The following is a 22,011-nucleotide window of genomic DNA, read 5'->3' as shown; positions in this document are numbered from 1 at the left end:
CATTGACTTTTAAATGAGTTTCCGACATCTGCTCCGTCGCTGTCACTCCAAACCATTCGTCTCGCTGCAACAAGGCGACGGCATTGCCCACCTCCCAAGCCCTGATGGTAAGTTCAGCCACTTGAGGGGGAGCAAAGGGTGGCAACCACAGGGGAACTTATCTAGAACCGTATGAGAGGAGCGCTGTTTGACAGATAAACTAAATCCGATCATCATCTAGTTGTATTTGCAAAAGGAATGGGTTTGAATGGAGAAATGGTTGTGGGTGTGTTATGACCGTTGGCTGTATTTTTCATCGAACAACTGATACCGTTTGAGTGAGTTTAACGATTTTAGGACATCTGTATTGGAGTACTTGTTATCAACCTGTGACAAGAAACGGGCTAATGTTTTTGTCCCTCCCACAAGCTAACCCTTGCCCAGTGACTGTTTGGTGTGTGACAGCCATTGATGGCTTATAGAGTTACAACCCACCACAATCATTTTACTGTTGTAAGGTGCAGTGCACTCCACTGTCCCACCGAAAGGTATTTGAGATCTGCAGGTAGGAATCAAAGGGCTAGAAGTTTAGGACAGCCCTATCCGGTTTCAAGGGGAGCAGAGTGAAAGAGCGAGAGAGTGAGAGAAAGAGAGAGAGAGAGAACCCTCTTACCAGGACACAACTTGAAGTACTGCTGTTTAATCAGGTACAGCATACAGATCTGTACCTGTCTCTCACAAAAGGTCCATGGATGAAGTCTGCTCACCCTTCAAGCCATCCATGCTCACATAGTGCTAACATATCCAGTGCACTATATCAGAGCTATCCTGCACAAGGGGAAAATGTGCATGAAGGTGAAATGATATTATGATTTTACATCTCCAAAGTGCTTACTCCTTGCTTGAGTGCTCCAGCAGTTGTACCTTCAGTTTGAAGTGACTTTGTAATAGACCTTCTTCTCATAATAAAAAGAACCTCCCTTTTGTTGTCCTTCGAATAAACAAATACATGTCAAAGGTGCACCGCTGAACCTGAGCACCAATATGACATAGATACAGAGATAGTCAGAGCTTCACCTGTAGTAAGTCAATAGAAAACACGGAAAACATAGATATTGAGAGAGAGGTTGATATCCACATGCAAAACTCCAGCACAGATGCTGTGGCTACCATACGTGCAGTGTGTCTTGTTACAGTGCGCCAGGTACTATTTTTGTATTTTTTCTTCTTCTAAGGGGCCAGGTACTATTTTAGATCAAATGATTTTGATAATTCTGTGGTTAAAAAATATGTTTATACTGCTATAATATCTGGCCATATACATGACAGCAATTGGGCACCCTAAAAGACGTGATGTCATTTCTATGCTGTCTAACATTCACATTCAATTTCAAATGGAGCCAGTTAATACAAATAGTCAACAACCATACTATCTAAATATATACGACAATTTGGTGTATAAGCTCCATCAGAAAATATATATAGTAGATGACTATAACTTCCCACAGTCTATTACAAGATACATTTGAATGGGGAAGCCAAAATCATGTTTCGTTTAAAAATCATTGTACAATCACTAAAAGTGTTGCAGAAAATCAATGTGGATGCGAAACTAGGGTTAATATTTTCAAACCAACTTGGGTTAAAGGGGTATGAGAGAAGAAAATTGTTGCCAATTTGTTTGCAATGCATTCGAACTGTACGGGAGTTCTTTCTTAGTCCCTGACAAGCAGGTGAGATCAAAGTAAAAGTGGACAAAAGAGGCTCAGCGGTGATTTGTCAGGGGACGAGAGGCATTCCCGTCTGGGAAAGTGGCTGCAGCCTTGGCCAGACCCTCAGATCACTTGCTCACTAAAGAAACCATGCCATGAGAAAAAGTACAGCAAAAAAGGTTCAAAGGTCACTTTGATTTGGTCTGGATTATTGGTCACTCCCTTTTTCTGCAAAGAGGCCAAGCAAAGGACCTGTGGCTAATAACCTTTGTAATGTCAGAAAATACCCTTTTGTGCACTTTTGGGTGGAATTTGGGGTCAATTAAAAAAGAAGCCCTGAAATTCTTGCTTTCATTCTTCAAGTAAAAAGGTTCATATGTATGTGTTGGTTGCACTTGATATAGCATAGTTTTTAATCATTTGTCAAATGAATGATAACACACTTGGCTGCAATTGTTGGGTGTACACTTTCAGAAAAAAAGGTTCTGGATAGAACCAAAAAGGGTTTAGTTGCTTGCTTCATATATGGCACCTCTAAAGGTTCTATATAAAACCTTTTTGCAGGGTTCTTTGATCAGAACCCAAGGGGTTCTTCTTCACTGACCCAAAATGTGTTCCATTTAGAGCCCTTGGGTTCCATATAGGGTTCTATATGCAACCAATTTCAGTTCTACGTATATATAGAACCTTAAGGGATGCCACATATGAAGCAAGAATATAATGACTTTTGGTTCTATCCGGAACCTTTTTTTCTAAGAGTGTGGTATATAATGAAGCAGTCTTTCTAACCCATTTAACCAAATGGTTAATGGAGATGACACGTGGTTTAAAGGAATAATCCACTCATAAAAACTATATATATGTATTTTTCATATGATGCAAAACAGTTGTTAAAACCTGATTATGCCCAACTTAAAGGGGTCTTTATTCCAAAAGGTTTGATGAAAGATAGGTCAAACACTGTGAAAGTTACAGTAGGTTGTATAAAATCAATAGTGAGTTTGTCACTAAGTTTGATAACAGTTTTATTAAATTTTCAAACCATTTAATCATTTATAATCAACAAATATTTTAAAGAATAATTTAAGCATCAACCATTCAGTCTATCTCATCCTTCCTCTCCCTATGTGTGTGTGTGTGTGTGTGTGTGTGTGTGGGGGGGGGGGGGGGCAAATCAGACTGTTCATACTGATTATTACTGAGATGCTTTGTGGGCTGCTATAGGCCATAATTAAAATACTTGCTGAAAGAAACAGCAGACCACATCTTAAGTGCCAGCAACCCACCGTCTGTCAGAATCAAGCCACATCAAGACAGTCTCTCAGAAAGGGTCACCAGCACAACGTATGACATACATTGGTTGGCTAATGTTTTGGTATGTTGTCTGACTCGCTGGCGTCTAGGATGCGCAATGCTGAGTATGTTATGGTCACCTTTCTATTGATTCAAGTTAACCTCTTATATTTGACAGACATAGGTACCACAGTACTTATGGGAAGGGAAGACAAATGAACAGTTCACTCCTTAGGGAGTTTTTAACCATGGCCTTCATCGCATTCTCTGGAGTAGCGCCAAAGGGCAGAGAGATGTGTAGATGGTGCTAATTACGAGAATGGTAACCATAATGTGACCAAGATGGAAGCAATTTAGGCAGTAGTAATTTCCGTGTTACTCTTCCGCCCACCGGCTGCAACATAGCCTGAGCCTTAATATTAGGATTAGAATAGCCTAGGATTTCACAATCTCAGACAGAGGAATGAATGCGCATATTGTGCAGGAGGAGACAATACAATTGTGGAGCACTGGGACTCAAACATTGGCTTAATGCCAATAATGGTGCTTCTCTGCTTGTTCAAATATGCTGGAAATGTATCATGGCGAATAAACTTTTCATCTTTTGATTATAGAAAAACAAGTCGATAGTTTGAGGTCAGTAGTGAATTTAACGGTTTGCTCTCCGGGATGGTAATGATTTGAAGTTCTGAGGATACCCGTCTGTGACAAAAGGAAGATTCCCTAAAAATGTTCTGTGGCTTGCCACGCTCCGTCCCCGTGCGTTTCATGCCTTATTGGAGATAGGCGATGCTCTCCATCAGAGGCACATTGCTTGAAGATTCCGTTGTGAAACGATCTCACCAAAAGAAAGATTCGGGCAAATTAAAAAATACTAAAGCTTATAATAATATATTTATTTCGTAATCTTTAATGACACCTGCTAGCGTTAATAAATTGGTAGAACAGTCACTCTGAGATATTTGGACCACCCTAAAAATGACTGAAATTAATATTTAAATAAATACATTTCAACTATTTGAGAGTGTGATAGTGGAAACACCTCATATATGTTAGGCTGGTTAGATTATCTGATCAAAATCAAATAGGAAAAAGTCTGAAATGTAACATAATTATGAAAATAAACAAATGAAATGCTCTGAAATGATCAGTTACATGTAATCTATCAAACCACTTAGACAACCCGTAGCCTAATTTATAATATCATGTGAGACACTATTTTAATATGGACCTAATAGGCGAAAGAAACTAGACCCTAAAAGTTGGTTTACTGATCCCTGGGAGTGCTTGGTTAGGATAATTTAAATTATATAAAAGTTTGCAGATGTTTCAAATAACCCTATCTTTGAGCCACGACCCACATGTTTTGTTTTGTTTAAGACTCCTACCTTAACCTGTTAAACTGAATTGATAGGGCACTTGGATAGGCGCACATGTCTTAAACCACAGTGTATAATTTGGTCTTTGGGATATTTCAAAAGAAGAGTTCAGAGGGAAACTGCCATCAGATGGCTCGCTCTTTGTGATGCGGTTTTCCGCAATAAGCCACTGTGTGTAATGCTGTGTAATTTTATCCACGCTGCACTCTCTTGATTCACGCAAGACCTTGCCTCCCCCTTTCCTTTGTATCAATTGGTCGGAGTTAAGGCTATTGTCACTGGAAGGTTCTTTTAGATCTGTGCACGCTGTCGATCAGCGAAATCTCACGATAGGCTCCTTGTAGTATCCATAAGTTTTTACAGTCCACTGTAGGGAGAGCAAAGGAGACGACAACCGCCAGGACGAGACCACACTGTTGTCAACGCACCGGCCCTAATCGACCACGGCTTCACCAGATCACTTCAGATAAAGAGACGGCAGAGGAACACATCTGCGTGCCAATGTTTCGTGGGCAGGATCATTACGTTTTGCCAACACTACGGCAAAGGCATACGCCAACTCTTTAATGGGACCCCGGAGGCCATTTCTATCCATTCTTGTCAGAATCATACGATATACAGCCATGCCACAATGGTTATAATTCAGCTCCTGTTGTTGCTGAGTTTCTTGGACCAAAGCAAGCAGGATTATCTGTCTCCGAGGCTTGCTAGGACTTCAGGGGCGCCTTGTGCCAGGGGCCAGGCGTGTGACCCAAGGCAGCGGCGAGATGCTGGGGGACGCGGTGGAGTCTACGAGCACCTCGGAGGAGCACCAAGATGCAGAAAACTTTACTGTGCAACTAAATATCATTTGCAAATACATCCAAGCGGGAAAATAGACGGTTCTCTTGAGGAAAACAACCAATTTAGTAAGTATAGGCTATAATAAATGTTGTATTTCCTTTATATGTGTAGCCTACACGTAGAAAAAAAGGTTATGGATAGAACCAAACATGGTTATATGCTTGCTTTATATATGGCACCCCTTAAGGTTCTTCCAAGAACCAAGGGTTCTATATCGAACCAATTTTGTTTGAGTGAAGACCCTCCGGGGTTCTGGTCAAAGAACCCTATAAAAGGGTTCTATATAGAATCTTTAGGGTACCATAATATATGACGTACGCAATATAACCCTTCTTGTTTCTATACAGAACCTTTTTTTTTCTAAGAGCGTATATATTTTATTTTATATTGAAGATTTCATGTGGTTAAAGAACACTGTTTCATAAGCATTTGAAAAACTTATTTATAACGGAAATATCTGTTGAATTTAATAATTTATGTTTTAATTGTGTGGCGCTGGAATTATCATTCCATGCGATTTGGACTATATTTTCATTCATAGCTGCATTAGGTCAGGCATGCTCTTTATAAAACGGTATTCGCCTATGGGGTACAGTAGATCATATAGACGACAACACCGGTAGGTAAACTGTCATACATGTCATGCAATATATACCAAACGGATCGCTTCCCACTGTTCCCCACATAAACTGCCCCCTAGGCTACTTCATCAGGGTCACAATTACGGTGTTCACAGATAATTGGTATACTGAATGGTTTCCTCTTGCACATTTGACTTGGGCAGTGTAATCATGTTTGTATATCTTTGAAAACGTGACCAGAGGACACGTATTAACTGTTGTATTTAAACACTTAGGCATAGTCACTTATCAGGCAATAGAGCGCCCATTAGCCAAACCCAAACACTAAAATGAGGCCTATTTTACATATGAACATCATAATTAACAGACTATGAGAGACACAAAAGCTGGGTCGTAGCGGATGTATTTATCCAATCAATGACGATTATCTGAAACCACTGAATACCCTACATAGACTAATCAATGGGTGACGATAGAGCAAATAAACCCAAATGTAATATTTTTTCATCTTACAACTTCTAAACATCCAATTAGATTTTAATTTATCCAAGTTATTTGTGAGAAATGTAACTTTTGTGATGACATTGCAACCAACAATGAAAAAAAGATACACAGTAAAGCTATTTTTATTAACATTTCATAGACGTTGTGTTTCTACATCCGACACTTAACCAAAACGCATAACGTTTATTATCATGATAAAGCCCAACGTGTTTCTGTGCGTAATGGAGCCCGAGAACCGCGAAGCCTCTCCACGTCATCCAAATGATAGCGTCATGAAGGACAGCACTACTACTCCTATAGTCTACTATAGCTCGACGTAAACGTTCTTCAGAATGCATCAATGCATAACATTTGGTCTCATCTTCACAGGCATCATGGAGATCACAGCAGTGGATGTTGGAGTGGTAGCGATAAAGGGGATATTTTCCGGGAGGTATCTGGCCATGAATGATAAAGGACGTCTATACGCCTCGGTAAGTGTTGTCACATTTGCCAAGATACCTAGATATGCATTAAGAGGATTCGGGTAACAAGGAGGGCTATTTGATTCCATCTATCCATTGGGGTGTTTATCTTGCTAAAACTGCACCAGACTGTAGGGATTTCCCGAAACAACATATCTTATATGAGGCTTGTGCGACTGCTCCAACTAATTGGTCACTGCTCTAGTTCTCAAGAGTTTGAAGCAACCTATCATCAATGCAATGCATTATGATCAATCACATGGAATGTGTTTGTGTGGGTGTCTGTGTTTGGTTTTACTATCTTTGTGGGGCCTTAAAGTCCTCACATTTCGCTGATACCCACAAGGAAAACTGCTATGTTGGGCTTAGGGGTTTGGGTTAGAATTAGGGTTAGGGAAAAAAGTATTTTGAATGGGAATAAATTGTTTGGTCCTCACAAGGATAGCAAAACAAAGGTGTGTGTGTGTGTGTGTGTGTGTGTGTGTGTGTGTGTGTGTGTGTGTGTGTGTGTGTGTGTGTGTGTGTGTGTGTGTGTGGATGGATGTAGATGTCAGTGAATCAAGGAGGCCTAATTGAATAGCTTTCATGTGAAATTGTGATCTCGTAGATTCAGGTCTATTTGAGTATTGGTCCAATGCCATTAATGAAAGGTTGATTGACATTGTGTTATCTTTCAGGATGTGTTCAACCAGGAGTGTGAGTTCCTGGAGCGGATTCATGAGCTGGGCTACAACACATATGCTTCTCGACACCACTCCACCCTGCAGCCTCCTGCAGTGGGTGGCAGTGGCAAACGACGAGCCAGTGCCAAGAGGCAGTGGTATGTGTCCATCAATGGGAAAGGCCGGCCAAGGAGGGGCTTTAAGACACGCAGCACTGACAAAGCCTCCCTTTTCCTGCCTCGGGTGCTAGGCAATAAGGACCATGAGATGGTGCGAAAGCTTCGTGACAGCCAGAGGCCTCCAGCTGGACAGCAGAGTCCCACTATGGGCCGGGCTGAGCACCGGAGACGGAGACACCGGGGCAGAAAGGGCAGAACCAAGAGGCCTGGTGACTGACTGACACTCGCCACTGCCTGAGAGCAGTAGGCCCTATTTCCCCGCTGAGGAGCACCAGTTCACGGCACATGAAACTGACCAAAAACGGACTTACTGAAATATCTATCTTAGAAGGAGAAATTTTCACTTGGATCAGTCAGTGGCAGCAAGCTATACTTCGTTGTACAAGCTCCCGTCATAATCCTTGCTTGAGATAGATGCAACTCGAACCATCCCCCACAACTATTGCAATACCAACACAAGATTTGCCTGGGAATTCGAGTCAGGCACATACATCTAAAGTTAGATCTACCACTACACAAGTATGAAAGGATGATAGGTTTTGTGTTTGTTTTGTACATACACGTGTGAATGTGACTAAAGTCAACACAGCTGGATCTCTTCCTGCTGTTGTTTTTGTGTTCTTGTGGAACTTTTTAAAGATCATAAATAACGTATGTATATATGTGTACAGTTATTTTTCATGTCCGTTTCATTTATCAGCAGCTTCAAGTTCGAGTAAGAACTGGACATCCTTCAAGTGCTTACAGATACCAAGCAGGTGGTATGCTCCATCATTCAAGGGCTTACAGATACCAAGCAGGTGGTATGCTCCATCATTCAAGTGCTTACAGATACCAAGCAGGTGGTATGCTCCATCATTCAAGTGCTTACAGATACCAAGCAGGTGGGATGCTCCATCATTCAAGTGCTTACAGATAGCAAGCAGGTGGTATGCTCCATCATTCAAGTGCTTACATATACCAAGCAGGTGGTATGCTCCATCATTCAAGTGCTTACAGATACCAAGCAGGTGGTATGCTCCATCATTCAAGTTCTTACATATACCAAGGTGGTGGTATGCTCCATCATTCAAGTTCTTACATATACCAAGGTGGTGGTATGCTCCAGAGAAATAAAAATACAGCAAAGCACTTTTTCAAACTAACATAAAAAGAAAACAAATAAAAACATGGGAACACATTTATTTTGAAATGTACTTATGATGTGATAGTGCACTGTCTGTAAACTGCGAGAAGTACTTTGTATATTGCTAATGATATGAATATTTATTTGGTACCTGTGTTTTTTAAATTATTGATGAGATTGTTTCTACATTTACCAATGTTATTATTTTTTACTTTGTTGTAACCAAACAGGCGTACCCCTCACTCAAATGTATGGTAACAAGAGATATTGTCAAAACAAATGGTCAATCTGGCTTGTCAAACATTACTTTGTTTTGTTAATTGGTGTAACTAGTTAGTGCAACTGAACAGACAAAATACATCAAATTTTCTTATCAAATCCTCTTTGTCCATTTTTGGGCATGAGATCACACTCAACTGACTCCATTTTGTCCTGCCCATGACCATGTTTTGTACTTCAACCCAGGTGGGGATAATCTCTGTCAGTTCTGACACCACTGTTCCTACACCAATTAGGCCTAGCTTTGGCCTTCCATGTTGCTCATAGATTGCCGTTCTGTTCAGAGCATGGGGGATACAGCTTTCTTCCACTCTATGTTAACACAAATATGTAATTGTCATGATTTTTTTCACCACCAATCAATTATTTTATGGTGAATGTTGAGTCACGAGGCTATAGTGAACACTGTAACATGTAAACAATAAACTATCGAGTATTTGTTTTAATGTCATACGGACATTTTTTACCTGTGGACGTTGTGTTTAAAAAGGCTTCTTGGGGTTAAGAGGAAGGTCTAATGTTAGCATCTGAGTTACCTCTGTCAAGGTGAGGTGATTATTACACAGTTTCGAGATAATATAGGCTAAGATGTACATTTTAAAAGCTAAATGGTTGTTTCTTTATTTCCATGACTTTGTGCTAGCCTTCATCAACCCCAGTAGTGTAATCCCACGGTCCTGAAGTAAAATGGCTCTCACGGCCTTCCAGCAGAATGGAACTCTCTCAGGGGAACCAATCCCTTCTCTGCTGTACTGTACCATTCTCACTCATTCAGAGTGACTGCACCTGTTTTAATGACAGAGAAAGTGTTAGGGATACAATAAGATGTTTTTAATTGCAAGCACTGTCATTGAATGTTTAATTCAAGTTTATATGAAAAACTGAACCTAGCAACCAACCACTAATGGTGTATTGCTAAATCTATAGGAGCATATAAAGAAGTGTTATCCTATACCTTGAGGGTCTGAAAGCTTCCTGAGCATGACAATAGAGCGTCTCTGGGGGAACCTAGGAAGCTGTGTTGCCCGAGACATTCTGCTTTTTTTCAAAAACGACCAAAGCCTCAGATCCAATAAACAAGGCAATCCCTCCTGAAAAAGAAACTGTGTCATAGAAAGTGTAACATGTTGCTATAGTTTGTTATGAATGCCAAACTCTAATATTACTTAACCGGAATGTGGAACTTTTGATAAGTGGAATTATTGAATTAGCCTTTGTGTTTCCCCGCCCGCTGTCTTATTTTCAACAATCAGCTAGCTGCATCTCGTCTAATCTCACGTCAAATAGCCCTTACACAGCTTGGAGTTGTTTTGGATCATTGTCCTGCTGAAACAGATGATAGTCCCACTAAGCGCAAACCAGATGGGATGGAGTATTGCTGCAGAAGGCTGTGGTAGCCATGCTGGTTAAGTGTGCCAGTGAACTCTAAATAAATCACAGACCGTGTCACCAGCAAAGCACCCTCACACCATCACACCTCCTCCTCCATGCTTCACGGTGGGAACTACACATGCGGTAATCATCCATTCACCTACTCTGTGTCTCACAAAGACACAGCAGTTGGAACCAAAAATCTCAAATTTGGACTCATCAGACCAAAGGACAGATTTCCACCGGTCTAATGTTCATTTCTCGTCTTTCTTGGCCCAAGCAAGTCTCTTCTTATTATTGGGGTCCTTTAGTAGTGGCTTCTTTGCAGCAATTCGACCATGAAGGCCTGATTCATGCAGTCTCCTCTCAACAGATGGTGTTGAGATGTGTCTGTTATTTGAACTCTATGGAACATTTCTGGGATCTTAACCCATCATCAATGTGTGACCACCAGGCATTTTTGAAGAGGAAAATAAATAGACAGGATCAATTTAACTTGCGTGTAAAGGTTGTAGCCTAGTCTGACATGATAACTGTAGCTGGGTTATTCACTAGGCCTCTATTTTATACCCACAATTACATCCAGCTTAGAAACAAGGTATGAAAATTACAATTTTGATAAATATTTAATTGGGGGTTATGGGACATGTACATTCAACTTAATAGGAATCATACAGAAATCAGGAGTTAAAACTGATTTAAATTGTAGAAATTGAGGCTACCATGCAGCTTGGCCCCTTCTGCATATTCCCACACAGATCATGTTGTTCTCCTGTTCCCCTCCGTGCTCCCGCAGAACATCTATTCAGGCACATGACACTCTTATTAGTTCAGTGGCACCAATCAAGTAAACAAAAGGTCAGTAGTTAGAGTTTGCGTCTCTACATGGCGACTTCTGTTGACCCGCACAACACAATGACGTGTCTGGCTGTCGCCATGTCAAGGGGAGATGCTCATTAGTGCACTGGCAAACTTCCCCTCCCACAGTCGACGCGGTAAAACCTGTAATGACATCCAGTGATTGAAGGCATTGTATTCCACAACTACGTCAGACGGCGGGATCAACCATAGGCTATCACAGGTAAGCAAGCGCAGATTCTCTTTTCCCATCTATGGAAAGCATCTCTTGTGTTAACTTGTAGACACTGCACCCTAGGGGTAGGGCGTTAGGCTAGTGGTTTTCTAATAAGACAAACACTTTACAGAAAATTACAAAATAGGCCAAAAGTTTATAACGTGAAACATTAACATTAAACGTTTTACACTTTTTTGTAAAAACAACGACTGTAAAAATGAAACAATGTACATTAATGTGGCACCAAATTTGATTTTTTAGCAAATGTATGGAGTGCAAATACTTTTACTTTGAAACGTCAAACATTTATATACGCATATATGACACGGAATGTGACCTATATAAATCAATAATGAGCTTATGAACAGCAAGTTATAATTTGAGCAAATTCAATATAATACCAAGCAATCAACAGAATAATGCTAAAAAGAAGAGGAGTGATGATGCAAAGATGATGAAATCGAAGAATTTGAATAAGCTACTATTATTATTGCTGCTATTGTAGTTTGAACATGTAATCTTAACAATCAGTGAAATATGTCCCACCAAATTAAAACCGCAGGTATTAGGTGTCTCTCCAAAAGGAGACAGGCCCTCATGCCTGCCGAATTGGTGTGGCCAGGAATTCCGCCTTCACAGAACCTTGGAGGCTTTTGTGTCTGTCCTGTGCAGGCCGTCTGCACTGCTTACCATGACCTCTCAGCCAAAGAGACACTGTTTTGGTTTTCAAATATTTTATTTGTTGAGCATCTTCACCTAATGGTCAAATAACAACTTGCCTGAGAAGTGACATATTGATGTGATCTAAATTGTGCTTGTATAAATATAAATATAGACACCATTTCCAAATTGTGAGACTCTTTGTCTCAAATAATATTTGGTGCACATCAGACAGTATTTATAAGATGCCATAAAACAATGAGCAACAGTGTTAAAATCACGACTTCTATCCCACAAGAGTGAGAGGCCTACTTCAAAGGCCTATTGATCTATTAACTTTAAAATAAAAGTGACGTCGCCTACCTGAGTCTATACCAAAATGATGTTATATAATTGTTTTCGGAAATACATTTTACACAATTTGTCAATTTCACGTTCAATTTCATTTTCTTTCACCAGCAGAAATGAAAATATAGAGAAATTATAGTCACTGAAATGGCTACTGCCAGTTACCCTGGCTGACGCAACCCACGTGATATAGGAGGTCTTCGAGTTTGGTATCAGCAGTAACTGCCAGTAGCAAGCATCAAAGAAGATCAAACCAGGATGATTTCTCTCTTTATAGGCAAAAAGATGGACACTGTCCAAATCAAACTTGAAAATCGAAGTGGGTGGTATTCAAATTAACAATTGGGAAAATTCTCAACGTTTCAGCACTGAGGAAATATTAAACAATACTAATACAGATTTGAATAATTTTACTTATAAAATACATAGTCGAGTATGACTTTAGGTCATGGGTGCACTATGCAAAATGCCTAATCTTAGACCTAGAGCATGCTAAAATGTTGTCATCATGTTCCTTTTTACAAAACAGATTTCAAATAGGGCAATCGAGTGTACGGGTTGTATCTGTTTGTTTTACGACGAATGTGCGGTTAATTTGGGTAACAGCAACACATAAACTCAAAACACGGAAGTGTGACTATCACAGTTTATCAACGCATAGCCTACAATTTGAGTGTATAGATCACAGTTGCATGCAGTTGGGTCAATGTCATTTAAAGCGCGCACATTTCTATGTATAAATACCGATTAATAACGATTATAACAAAAACAAAAGGTTTAAAGTTGAGGGAATGGAACTGTGAACAGTACCTTGCACAATACACTATAGGTCTCTGCCAGCTGTCTTTTGTAAGGGGACAAGGGGTGGGTTTTCACGTGCAGACTTGAGGGCAATTTAAGTTTATGGTGTCCCTCGATTTCGTCAGGTAAAGGGCGAAAGCAGAGGACATCACAGCCACTTGTCGATTGCCTTGCTGACCAGGAGAAATTGAGCCAAGGGAACAATAGATTTGAACCAAAACAGGCTACAACCACCTGCCATATGATGAAAGTGCTGCCTGATTCAAGGTCTGACGCAAACATCCTCTTAACATATTAATGTTGTCCTTATTTAACAATTTTAAAGACATGCTCAAAAGTTACAGACTTAAACGTGGAGTAATCTCAAGCAATCAAGACAGCAACGTCGAAAATGTATTCAGTCAAATATGTGAGTGAAAAGTTATTGAGCAACCGAACACAGTTAAAAAGTAAAACAAAACGTTACCCTTTGATAGTGAATCGCTATGCAGCGCGATGTGTAGCCTACATAAAAATGCGGAGACAAATTACAGTACCATGGAGAGCGGCACCCCAGGACTACGTGAAAGGAAAAACGTCACTTGTTGAAGTATGGGCTAATACCGTGCATCTTTAAAGGACAGTTATAAACCGTGTAAGTCCATTATCTTTGCTTGAAAGTCAGCAAGTTATTAAATAAATGTGTTTGTTGTTCGATTTTCGATTTTCGTCCAGAAAAAGCTTTTTGGTGTATACCTGTTTCATCTACACAATAGTTTATTTCCCATCAGTTATAAGGAATTGATCCAAAACGAAACCAGGGGAAAGTATAGGCCTGAAGCTCAGTTGACATGGGGGAAACCTCCATAGTCGATGCTCGAACGTGTACAACTAGACCAAAGTTGTACTGGATGTGTACATTGGTAATGAATGATAATCCATGGAGTACCTCAGTGATCGCTGCCAACGCAACAAAAAATGTCACTCCCGATCTATTTGATTATCCATAAGGCAGAAAACAAACAATCCACTTGTGAGACACGGAAAAAGATCAAATGAACCGACTGAAAAAGACGCGTCTTCTGTGTCATCAGTAGGCAGCGTTTACTGAACTAGCGAACCCAGGAGAGAGGGGTCGCCAAGCTAAAGGTTGAGCAACTCGGGGTACGAGTTAAACTTTGCAGCATAGAGTGGGGAATTTTTATTAGCCTATACATTAAGGATTACCCAAACGTGAACATGAGAAAACGTTTTCATGAGAATCATCAGCTTGTGACTGGGAGGTTCGGGGTCCACAAAAGGGCGCCTGTAAACCCACCAATGATTTCCAAGAGATACACGAAAAGGCAAAAAAACATTTTTTTTATCAGAGATGAAGTAGAGTACTTACTGTTGACAACCCTATATGGCACCAGTGCCATTCAAGTTGAAACATATTTTACCTAACCGTTTTGACTAGCCTAATGAAAATGTTGTTTCCCCAATCAATTTCACCAACGTGGAGAGATGTAAGTAACTTAAGTCTTGTAGAAGCAAATTGGTGGCTTATAGTAGACAGTTCATGCATGTCACTGATGGAATTTGGCCATTATTTGGACACAGACGAACGCAGTAACTGAAAATAAGAAAACCACACTTTCATTGCTTTAGGACACGCTGATATTGACTATGTAACACCACATTAAACCACATTGAACCCTCCCAAAAATTCTGCATTGTCCACATTCTCAAAATGATATTTCTCCCAATGAAGCATTAGCACTGCAAATTAATTCGTAAATTGAGTAATAATTGTTTATCATTATCAGTGATGTTATAGTCTACTACTTTATTGATGTTATTATAACTTCAGAACATTGACCGAGTTAGAGCCAGCAATAGCTTAATGACATTGTCGCGATATCCTCCACAAGGTAGGCAATAAAAACTGAAATAGTCGTGAATGGATTTTCTGTGCCACTATCTTCATTGTGCAGATTATCAGCCGGAGCGTCTACTTATCATGATTTTTCATATTATATTTAGGCTCACCATTGTTCTCTTTAAGAACCGGGGTCATTTTTTGTGCGTGTCAGTCTTAAATTAGTGTTTCCAACTCGTTGAATTCAACTTTTGTTTTTTCCTGTTATTGTTCATTTATAGAACTGTCTCCTGTCTGACACCGCAGTCTGTAAACTTGGCTATTTCCTATTTTACATCCTCCCATACATAAATTATTTCATTTCAGTCCGATAATGAAGGAAGCTTTACACAAATAAACCCTATTACAAAGTCTTTATTCTAATTTTCACTATTTGATAAGGGCATTATTTGTATAGACAACTTCCCGCAGTCTTGCTCGTTTCAATATGAGTGTACACTGGCAAATGTTGTTTTGTTATCTGGGCAAGTCTAGTTTTGACATTTGTTAAACGCCCCCCCCCCCCCCCCCGTGGCACAGCATGTACATTATGAGGGATCCGTCTGTTTAGAGTGGCTTAGAATACTGTCCCGTGATGCAGTAGGTAGTGTGTGATGTAATTTCGCAGAAGATATAAATATCGTCGTCGAGGGAAAAGCGGCATGGCTGAGCCGCGCTTGCCTAGACGGCCAACGCTTCTCAACTTATCCTTGGACAAGTTCGACTCGAATCTATACACGTTACCTCGGAGAGGACAGTCAAACCAAGCAAGAATTGATGTCGCACCAAAAGGAACTTGTCATCTTTGTCTTGGAATGAGCTTCTTTCGTTGCTTTTTGTCATTCGTTCATTTTGTCTTATTCGGAGTTCAACGTAAAGGCCGGCACAGGGGTGATATTTATAGTCTCTTAAACTCCCTCAACAAACACTGTAGGCTACTGCAGTGTTGGTAAGGATGGCCTTTCAATCGGCCTTCTTACCGATATTGGTCTTGGGACTGATGACTAGTTTGGTGCGTTGTGCCCCCTTCACTGGCAGGCTGAATGGCACGGTGGAACGACACTGGGAGACACTCTACTCGCGGTCCTTGGCTCGGATCCCTGGGGAGAAAAGAGAGATAAACCGAGACAGCGACTATCTTATGGGCATTAAACGGCTACGACGCCTTTATTGCAATGTAGGAATTGGGTTTCACATTCAAGTTTCACCCGATGGGAGAATAACAGGGGTGCACAATGAAAACCGTTACAGTAAGTTCAAAATAATTATTTGCACTTTTATGCATACTATTGCCTTCTCGCATTAGTTGCATGCGCCTCTTGTGCTGGCATTCCCAACCTGATCTCTGGCCTGCCTGGTCATTCCATGCACTTAACCCGTTCCCGTGCGAGCCATTAGTTTTAGAATAGGCCTAGGCTATTCATAAAATGAAGGGAAAAAATCATATATTATAACATATTTCATGCAATCAATTCTAAAGAACTTTAGTGACTTACGCAAATGTTTTTTTGTTAAATGTATAAAAACACGTTTTTATGCGCCACTTGTGTATTCCAATTAGCCTATACTTATTTGAAGAGACTGCTAGATCGTGTCTTCATAAACATATTATCGCGATATGAATATATGGCATATTATGTGATAGTGTCAGTGTCGGGGCAGGGGTCTCCTGGAACTGTTTGAAGTGCCTCACCAATCTGCTTAATTTGAACGTGGAATAGATATGACTTGATTGGAGGATTAGAATGTGCCTCTTATTTCACTGCTGATGAAACACGTTGTCTGTGTGGCATCCGTGACATGCAGTGCTATGCTAGCTAGCTAAAAAGCGATGCTCCTATTAAATAAATAGGCATAAGTGTCTTGTGTCAAAGGAGCGAATGAGGTGGGCATGCGTTGGAACATCTGGAGGCTAAAAATGACGTGTGGGTGCTTTCCACTCTGAAACCAGTGTCTGAAATGAGAGATTTCTAGGAACCAAGCCAATATCCAATACGTCCTAACGTTAGGACGGAGATAAACCCATCTGTTACGGTAAATTAACCTCTTGGCCTTGCGTGTCAAATGAATGTCCGCTGGAGACAAAGTCATATTCAATTACATTTGCAGACACCAAGAATAACAAGCATTTATTTGTCTAACAGTTGTCATTGCAAATATGAACCTGTATCTTCAACGATATAATGTGACAAATACGCCCCTATCGCCTATATCGACAAGGTCTGCCTGTGAACTTAAAGGTTGTTTTGTGTTCCCTTGGCCTATTTTGAGACATGACATAAAATTCAAGGGAGATACATTACATAGGTTCTGTTTGAACAGCTCTAGTCGCCATACATATTTTTTTTTTTAAAGGGAGTCAGACATTCTGGACATAAAAGTCCAGGAACTAAAGTTCAAGTGAGGACTTAAATTGGACATAAGGTGACATTATGGTGGTTCAGTTAGGACACTTTTAATAAAAAAGCACAATAACAGCATCAGAGGTCCCCATAGGCTGCTTGATTGACCTTATCTGTAACAAATTATGTCAATGTTTGTTAATGCACTGTTAAACATTTCCTGTAAAATGTACAGTATCTTACTGGCAGCAATTGGCCAGTAGGTTACTCTAATTTATTTTACAGTACAGCTACTGTTATCAATTTTATGGTAATCCATTTTACGGTACCACAAATGTTACTGTAATATACTTTACAGTATATTTACAGCATATCACTTGCACTTTACAGTATATTACTGTAAGTACCAATGCAGCGACACAGTGTTCTTTGCAAGTTTTTATTTTTACATTTACATTTTGTTAATTTAGCGGTGCTTTTGTCCTTAACAACTTACAACTTACAGTGCATTCAACCAAGGTTGATAACAAGTAAAAAGTCATAGCAAGTAAAACGTTTCTGTAACCATTACTGGAAATGTTGTTGTAGTTGAGGATACATTGGTCTTCAGAATAATTGTAATTACATCAAGATATCTTATGATAATTCTCGGACTATCTCTGGATAGTGCCAATACAACTTTGTATTTTTTTAAACCTTTATTTAACTAGGCAAGTCATTTAAGAACAAATTCTTATTTACAATGACGGCCTAGGAACAGCGGGTTAACTGCCTTGTTCAGGGGCAGAACGACAGATTTTTACCTTGTCAGCTCGGGGATTCGATCTAGCAACCTTTCGTTTACTGGCCCAACTCTCTAACCACCAGGCTACCTGCCGCCCCAATACTGAGATATTCATGGTAACTTGTTGCCAGAGCAATGCATCACAATGCAATACGTTAAAAGTGACTATTAAACTGCAAGACAAGTATTTAGACAGTATTTTACAAGGGATTAGAGCAAGCAAGTTGGCTGTAAGCATTTGCATATTAATGAACACTTGGTGTTTTCTATCACTTGCACTTCTAGAGGCCTAAACAAAGGCTTCCAAACTGGCCGTGATTAGAGGGCAAAACAGGTCAAATGGACATGGGTAAATATTCAACCATTAAAAGGTTTAAGGCCCGTTACCACTCTGATCTGTTCCCTATATGCATTTCATTGTTAGGGATCTACTACCACATATCACTTAAATTGGTACACGACTCTTGCTATCAGATGCAACACATATAGCCACAACAGCCTTAAAATATGTTAATGAGCCAGCGATTCTTTTTCCTCCCACAATATTCCTCCACAATGCACAATAATTTACAGTATGCTGCAGTAAATGCATAGCAAAACAGCAATACAGTACTTTATTGTTGAATTGCATTGAATATTTAATATTCACAATTGCTAATAGTGAATATTTCATTATATATTACACTATACCAACTGATATTTGGTGTTTTATATCACTTGCACTTTAGGCCTTAACAAAGGCTTCTAAATTGACAGTGAGTACGAGCCTCTTTCTTGGAGGATGCATGCTTGCGCAACTTGAACCTTTGTTTCTGTCTCCAGACATGAGTGAAATCAACTGACGACGTGATATGAAGTTAGTTGCATGTGAACCACATACAAGACTATTTGTTTTCTTCTTTCCAGGTCTCCTTGAGATATCTCCAGTAGAGAGAGGAGTTGTGACAATCTTTGGCGTCCAACGCGGTCTATTCGTGGCCATGAACAGCAAAGGGAAGCTGTACGGATCTGTGAGTGCACGAGAGGATTTACGGTTGATTTCCGCCGGTAGATGTTCTTATCCGTAGCCTACTCGATGACATGCTACCACTTGAGCTGTAGCGACCACTTCCTCTGCTACATACACCACAGCACTCCCGACAGCTCCTTTCCGTGTCACGTTGTTGGGCTAGGTTATGGCATGTTTCCAGTGCCTGGCCGTGTTTTCATTGTGGGCCGGATAAACCCAGGAACGGTAGCGCAGTAGATCATTCAGACTGCACATTCCATTCTTAGCATTGCCAGCCACCACATGCACCTACTGTCCTTCCCAGAGTAAAGATGAACTGGCCAAAAAGACGACGCACACACACTGCCTATAGACCCCACAACACAGCACATTCATGAATGTTCTTGATGGGATAGTTAAATAGTTGGATTGCGGCTCTTACAGAATCGGTTTTATCACCTGCCCCGGTTATCCCTACCACACAAAAGCATCAACATCAAAGATAAAACCAAGCAGTCAAATGGACTAGCCTACCCCTATGTCATTCATTAAGGATATATGGAATATAACTGTTAGATACATAATCAAATATTTTGTCAAGTTTCAATATCCACAAAGTGGGTCACGTCTAGGTCACGTCTATGCCATTATACTGCTCACACTAAACATATAGCCTATAATTATAATGAAACATCTTTCTAATCTTCTCTGTTTTAGGTTCATTACAACAACGACTGCAAATTCAAAGAAACTCTCCTGGCAAATAATTACAATGCTTACGAATCGGTGGCATACCCAACGATGTACATTGGACTAAGCAAGACTGGTAAAACAAAAAGAGGAAACCGAGTGTCACCAGCCATGACGGTGACGCATTTCTTGCCAAGAATCTGAGTCACTCAGAAATAGACTTAACCTCAATGTGGGGTGAGGGGGACTCAAAATGATGCACTTTCAACTGGAGTTTTATGCAAGACTAAGTGTATCATCCCGTTGCAATTGTATGTATACGTTTGTATATCAGTTTATTTATTATGAAAAACGATTTTGTATTTGGGGGAAACTTCAGGGGGAATTTCAGAAATCAACACATTTATTTAAGTTTTTTTAATTTATCAGAAGTCTGCTGCTATTAAGTGTTTGGGTAAGTGAGATTCCTTTGTTGAATTATGCTTTTCTTTGAACTGTTGATAGACAAAATATTCTACAGCGACAGAGCAAAGGATACTTTTATATTCTTTTTCTTCTATGGAAATAACTTTAAAGTCTTAGACCGAAGTTCAAACAAGTGAAATTAGATCAAATTATTGGTTTTAGAAGCAGACGCAATTGTCCAATGGCAGGACTCTTTGTATGGCTTTGGAGTCTAATTGAAACAGTATCAGCTTGCTACTGGTTACAGAAAGAGCCACGGTGAAGTCCTACCCTCTCAAATCTGTTTTTAGCTCTGCCAGGGGGTTGAACTTTGAACTTTTCTGCACTCAATCTTTGTCACATCTATAAGACTCTGGACAGAGAGAGGCATCTTCTTGACATTGTATAAGCAGAGAATTTGAGAGTTTAAAGGCAAGGTCAGTGTGCTGACACACAAGGCAGAAACCATAGCCATGGCTCTTTAACATAAGAGCCATACAGCTTTTATGATGGGAAGTAAAAAATCAAAGTCCTCAGCAGTATGGAGGATATATGGATCTCAAAAGGATTCATTGAAATCATCACAAGTTCAGCATCAGAGCTCCTCACTGAGTGCAAAAAAAGAAGGCAAGATAATGTAAAGATTCTCAAAGGTTATGTTTTCCCCCAGTTGGTACACCGAAAAGCTATGCATTATTTTTTGGGGGAGACATGTATCGCCACCCATTTCTTCCCATTGCCAAACTTTCCTTGTTATCTATCCTCTACCTCACATAATCAACAAACCCCACCGCCCCAAAAAAATTCTAGAGTTTGTCCTGAAGTAATTTTATTGAACCAGTTTGAGATTAGCCCCAATCTCTTCTCGGAGCACCATGCCATAGGCAGAAGTTCAGGCAGCCATTTCGTCCCCAGTTGCGCCTTGTCACGTTTGAGCTATCTTTACCCTGTGATTTACTTTTAGAAAGGATGATCATGGTGGGAATATTTACAGACAGCTGTTCGACCGCACTATATGCTTAACCAGTAACCCTATATTTTTCTTTATATATTTTGTAAATATAACCCCTGGTAACTGGCGGAGCATAGCGATGCTGCTTCAAAGTCTGTTTTTCCGCCTTTGGGAACATTCATTCACAGACGAAGGGGTTTGACCAGGAGATGGCCCATGCTAGAGGGTCTCTCTCTTTCTCTCTATAGTCCCAGTCGGTATTCACATAATAATAAGGATTTCCCTCAACCACGCCCACATATTGGGGAAAACCCTCATTCTTTCCTATTGACCCCCATTGTAAAAGAGGCAACTTTTTTTTGTCATACAGAAATAACGAAACATTGCTGAAAAGCTGCTGTGTTGTTCAATGTAACCAGGTCAAAAGCCCTGACCTATGGTTTGCAATGCTCCCATGTAGGGAAATAGAGCCTGCGAGAAGAGCCCTGTGCTGTGGCTTCAGGCTATTTGGCATTGGAGAGTGGGAAATGTGGGGACCTGTTGTCCAGGTAGGCTACACGTAGCTAAATGTGTGGAAAACATATCATCACAGGTAAGATTTAACTTGCTTAGTATAGTTCGTTTGTAACTCCACTCACTACTTGTATAGTCCGTTTGTTTGTGTTGTTGGTCTTGG

At 40.2% G+C, this 22,011-nt stretch overlaps 2 protein-coding genes across 2 annotated transcripts; both read left to right on the top strand.

Annotated features, from left to right (window-relative positions):
- The first annotated feature begins 4,740 nt into the window (after positions 1-4,740).
- LOC129834967 (fibroblast growth factor 3-like) lies at positions 4,741-9,492 on the top strand. The gene is made up of 3 exons (XM_055900331.1): positions 4,741-5,271; positions 6,661-6,764; positions 7,433-9,492. The coding sequence occupies exons 1-3, from the start codon at positions 4,995-4,997 to the stop codon at positions 7,811-7,813; spliced, it is 762 nt and encodes a 253-aa protein (XP_055756306.1). The 5' UTR covers positions 4,741-4,994; the 3' UTR covers positions 7,814-9,492.
- A 6,318-nt stretch (positions 9,493-15,810) lies between these two features.
- LOC129834966 (fibroblast growth factor 4B-like) lies at positions 15,811-20,866 on the top strand. The gene is made up of 3 exons (XM_055900330.1): positions 15,811-16,385; positions 19,168-19,271; positions 19,967-20,866. The coding sequence occupies exons 1-3, from the start codon at positions 16,091-16,093 to the stop codon at positions 20,141-20,143; spliced, it is 576 nt and encodes a 191-aa protein (XP_055756305.1). The 5' UTR covers positions 15,811-16,090; the 3' UTR covers positions 20,144-20,866.
- Positions 20,867-22,011: the final 1,145 nt, after the last annotated feature.

The sequence above is a fragment of the Salvelinus fontinalis genome, chromosome 35 (genome assembly GCF_029448725.1).
Source record: "Salvelinus fontinalis isolate EN_2023a chromosome 35, ASM2944872v1, whole genome shotgun sequence".
Classification (NCBI taxonomy): domain Eukaryota; kingdom Metazoa; phylum Chordata; class Actinopteri; order Salmoniformes; family Salmonidae; genus Salvelinus; species Salvelinus fontinalis.
Note: the sequence above shows the minus strand (reverse complement) of the source record. Positions and strands in the feature narration are given on the sequence as shown.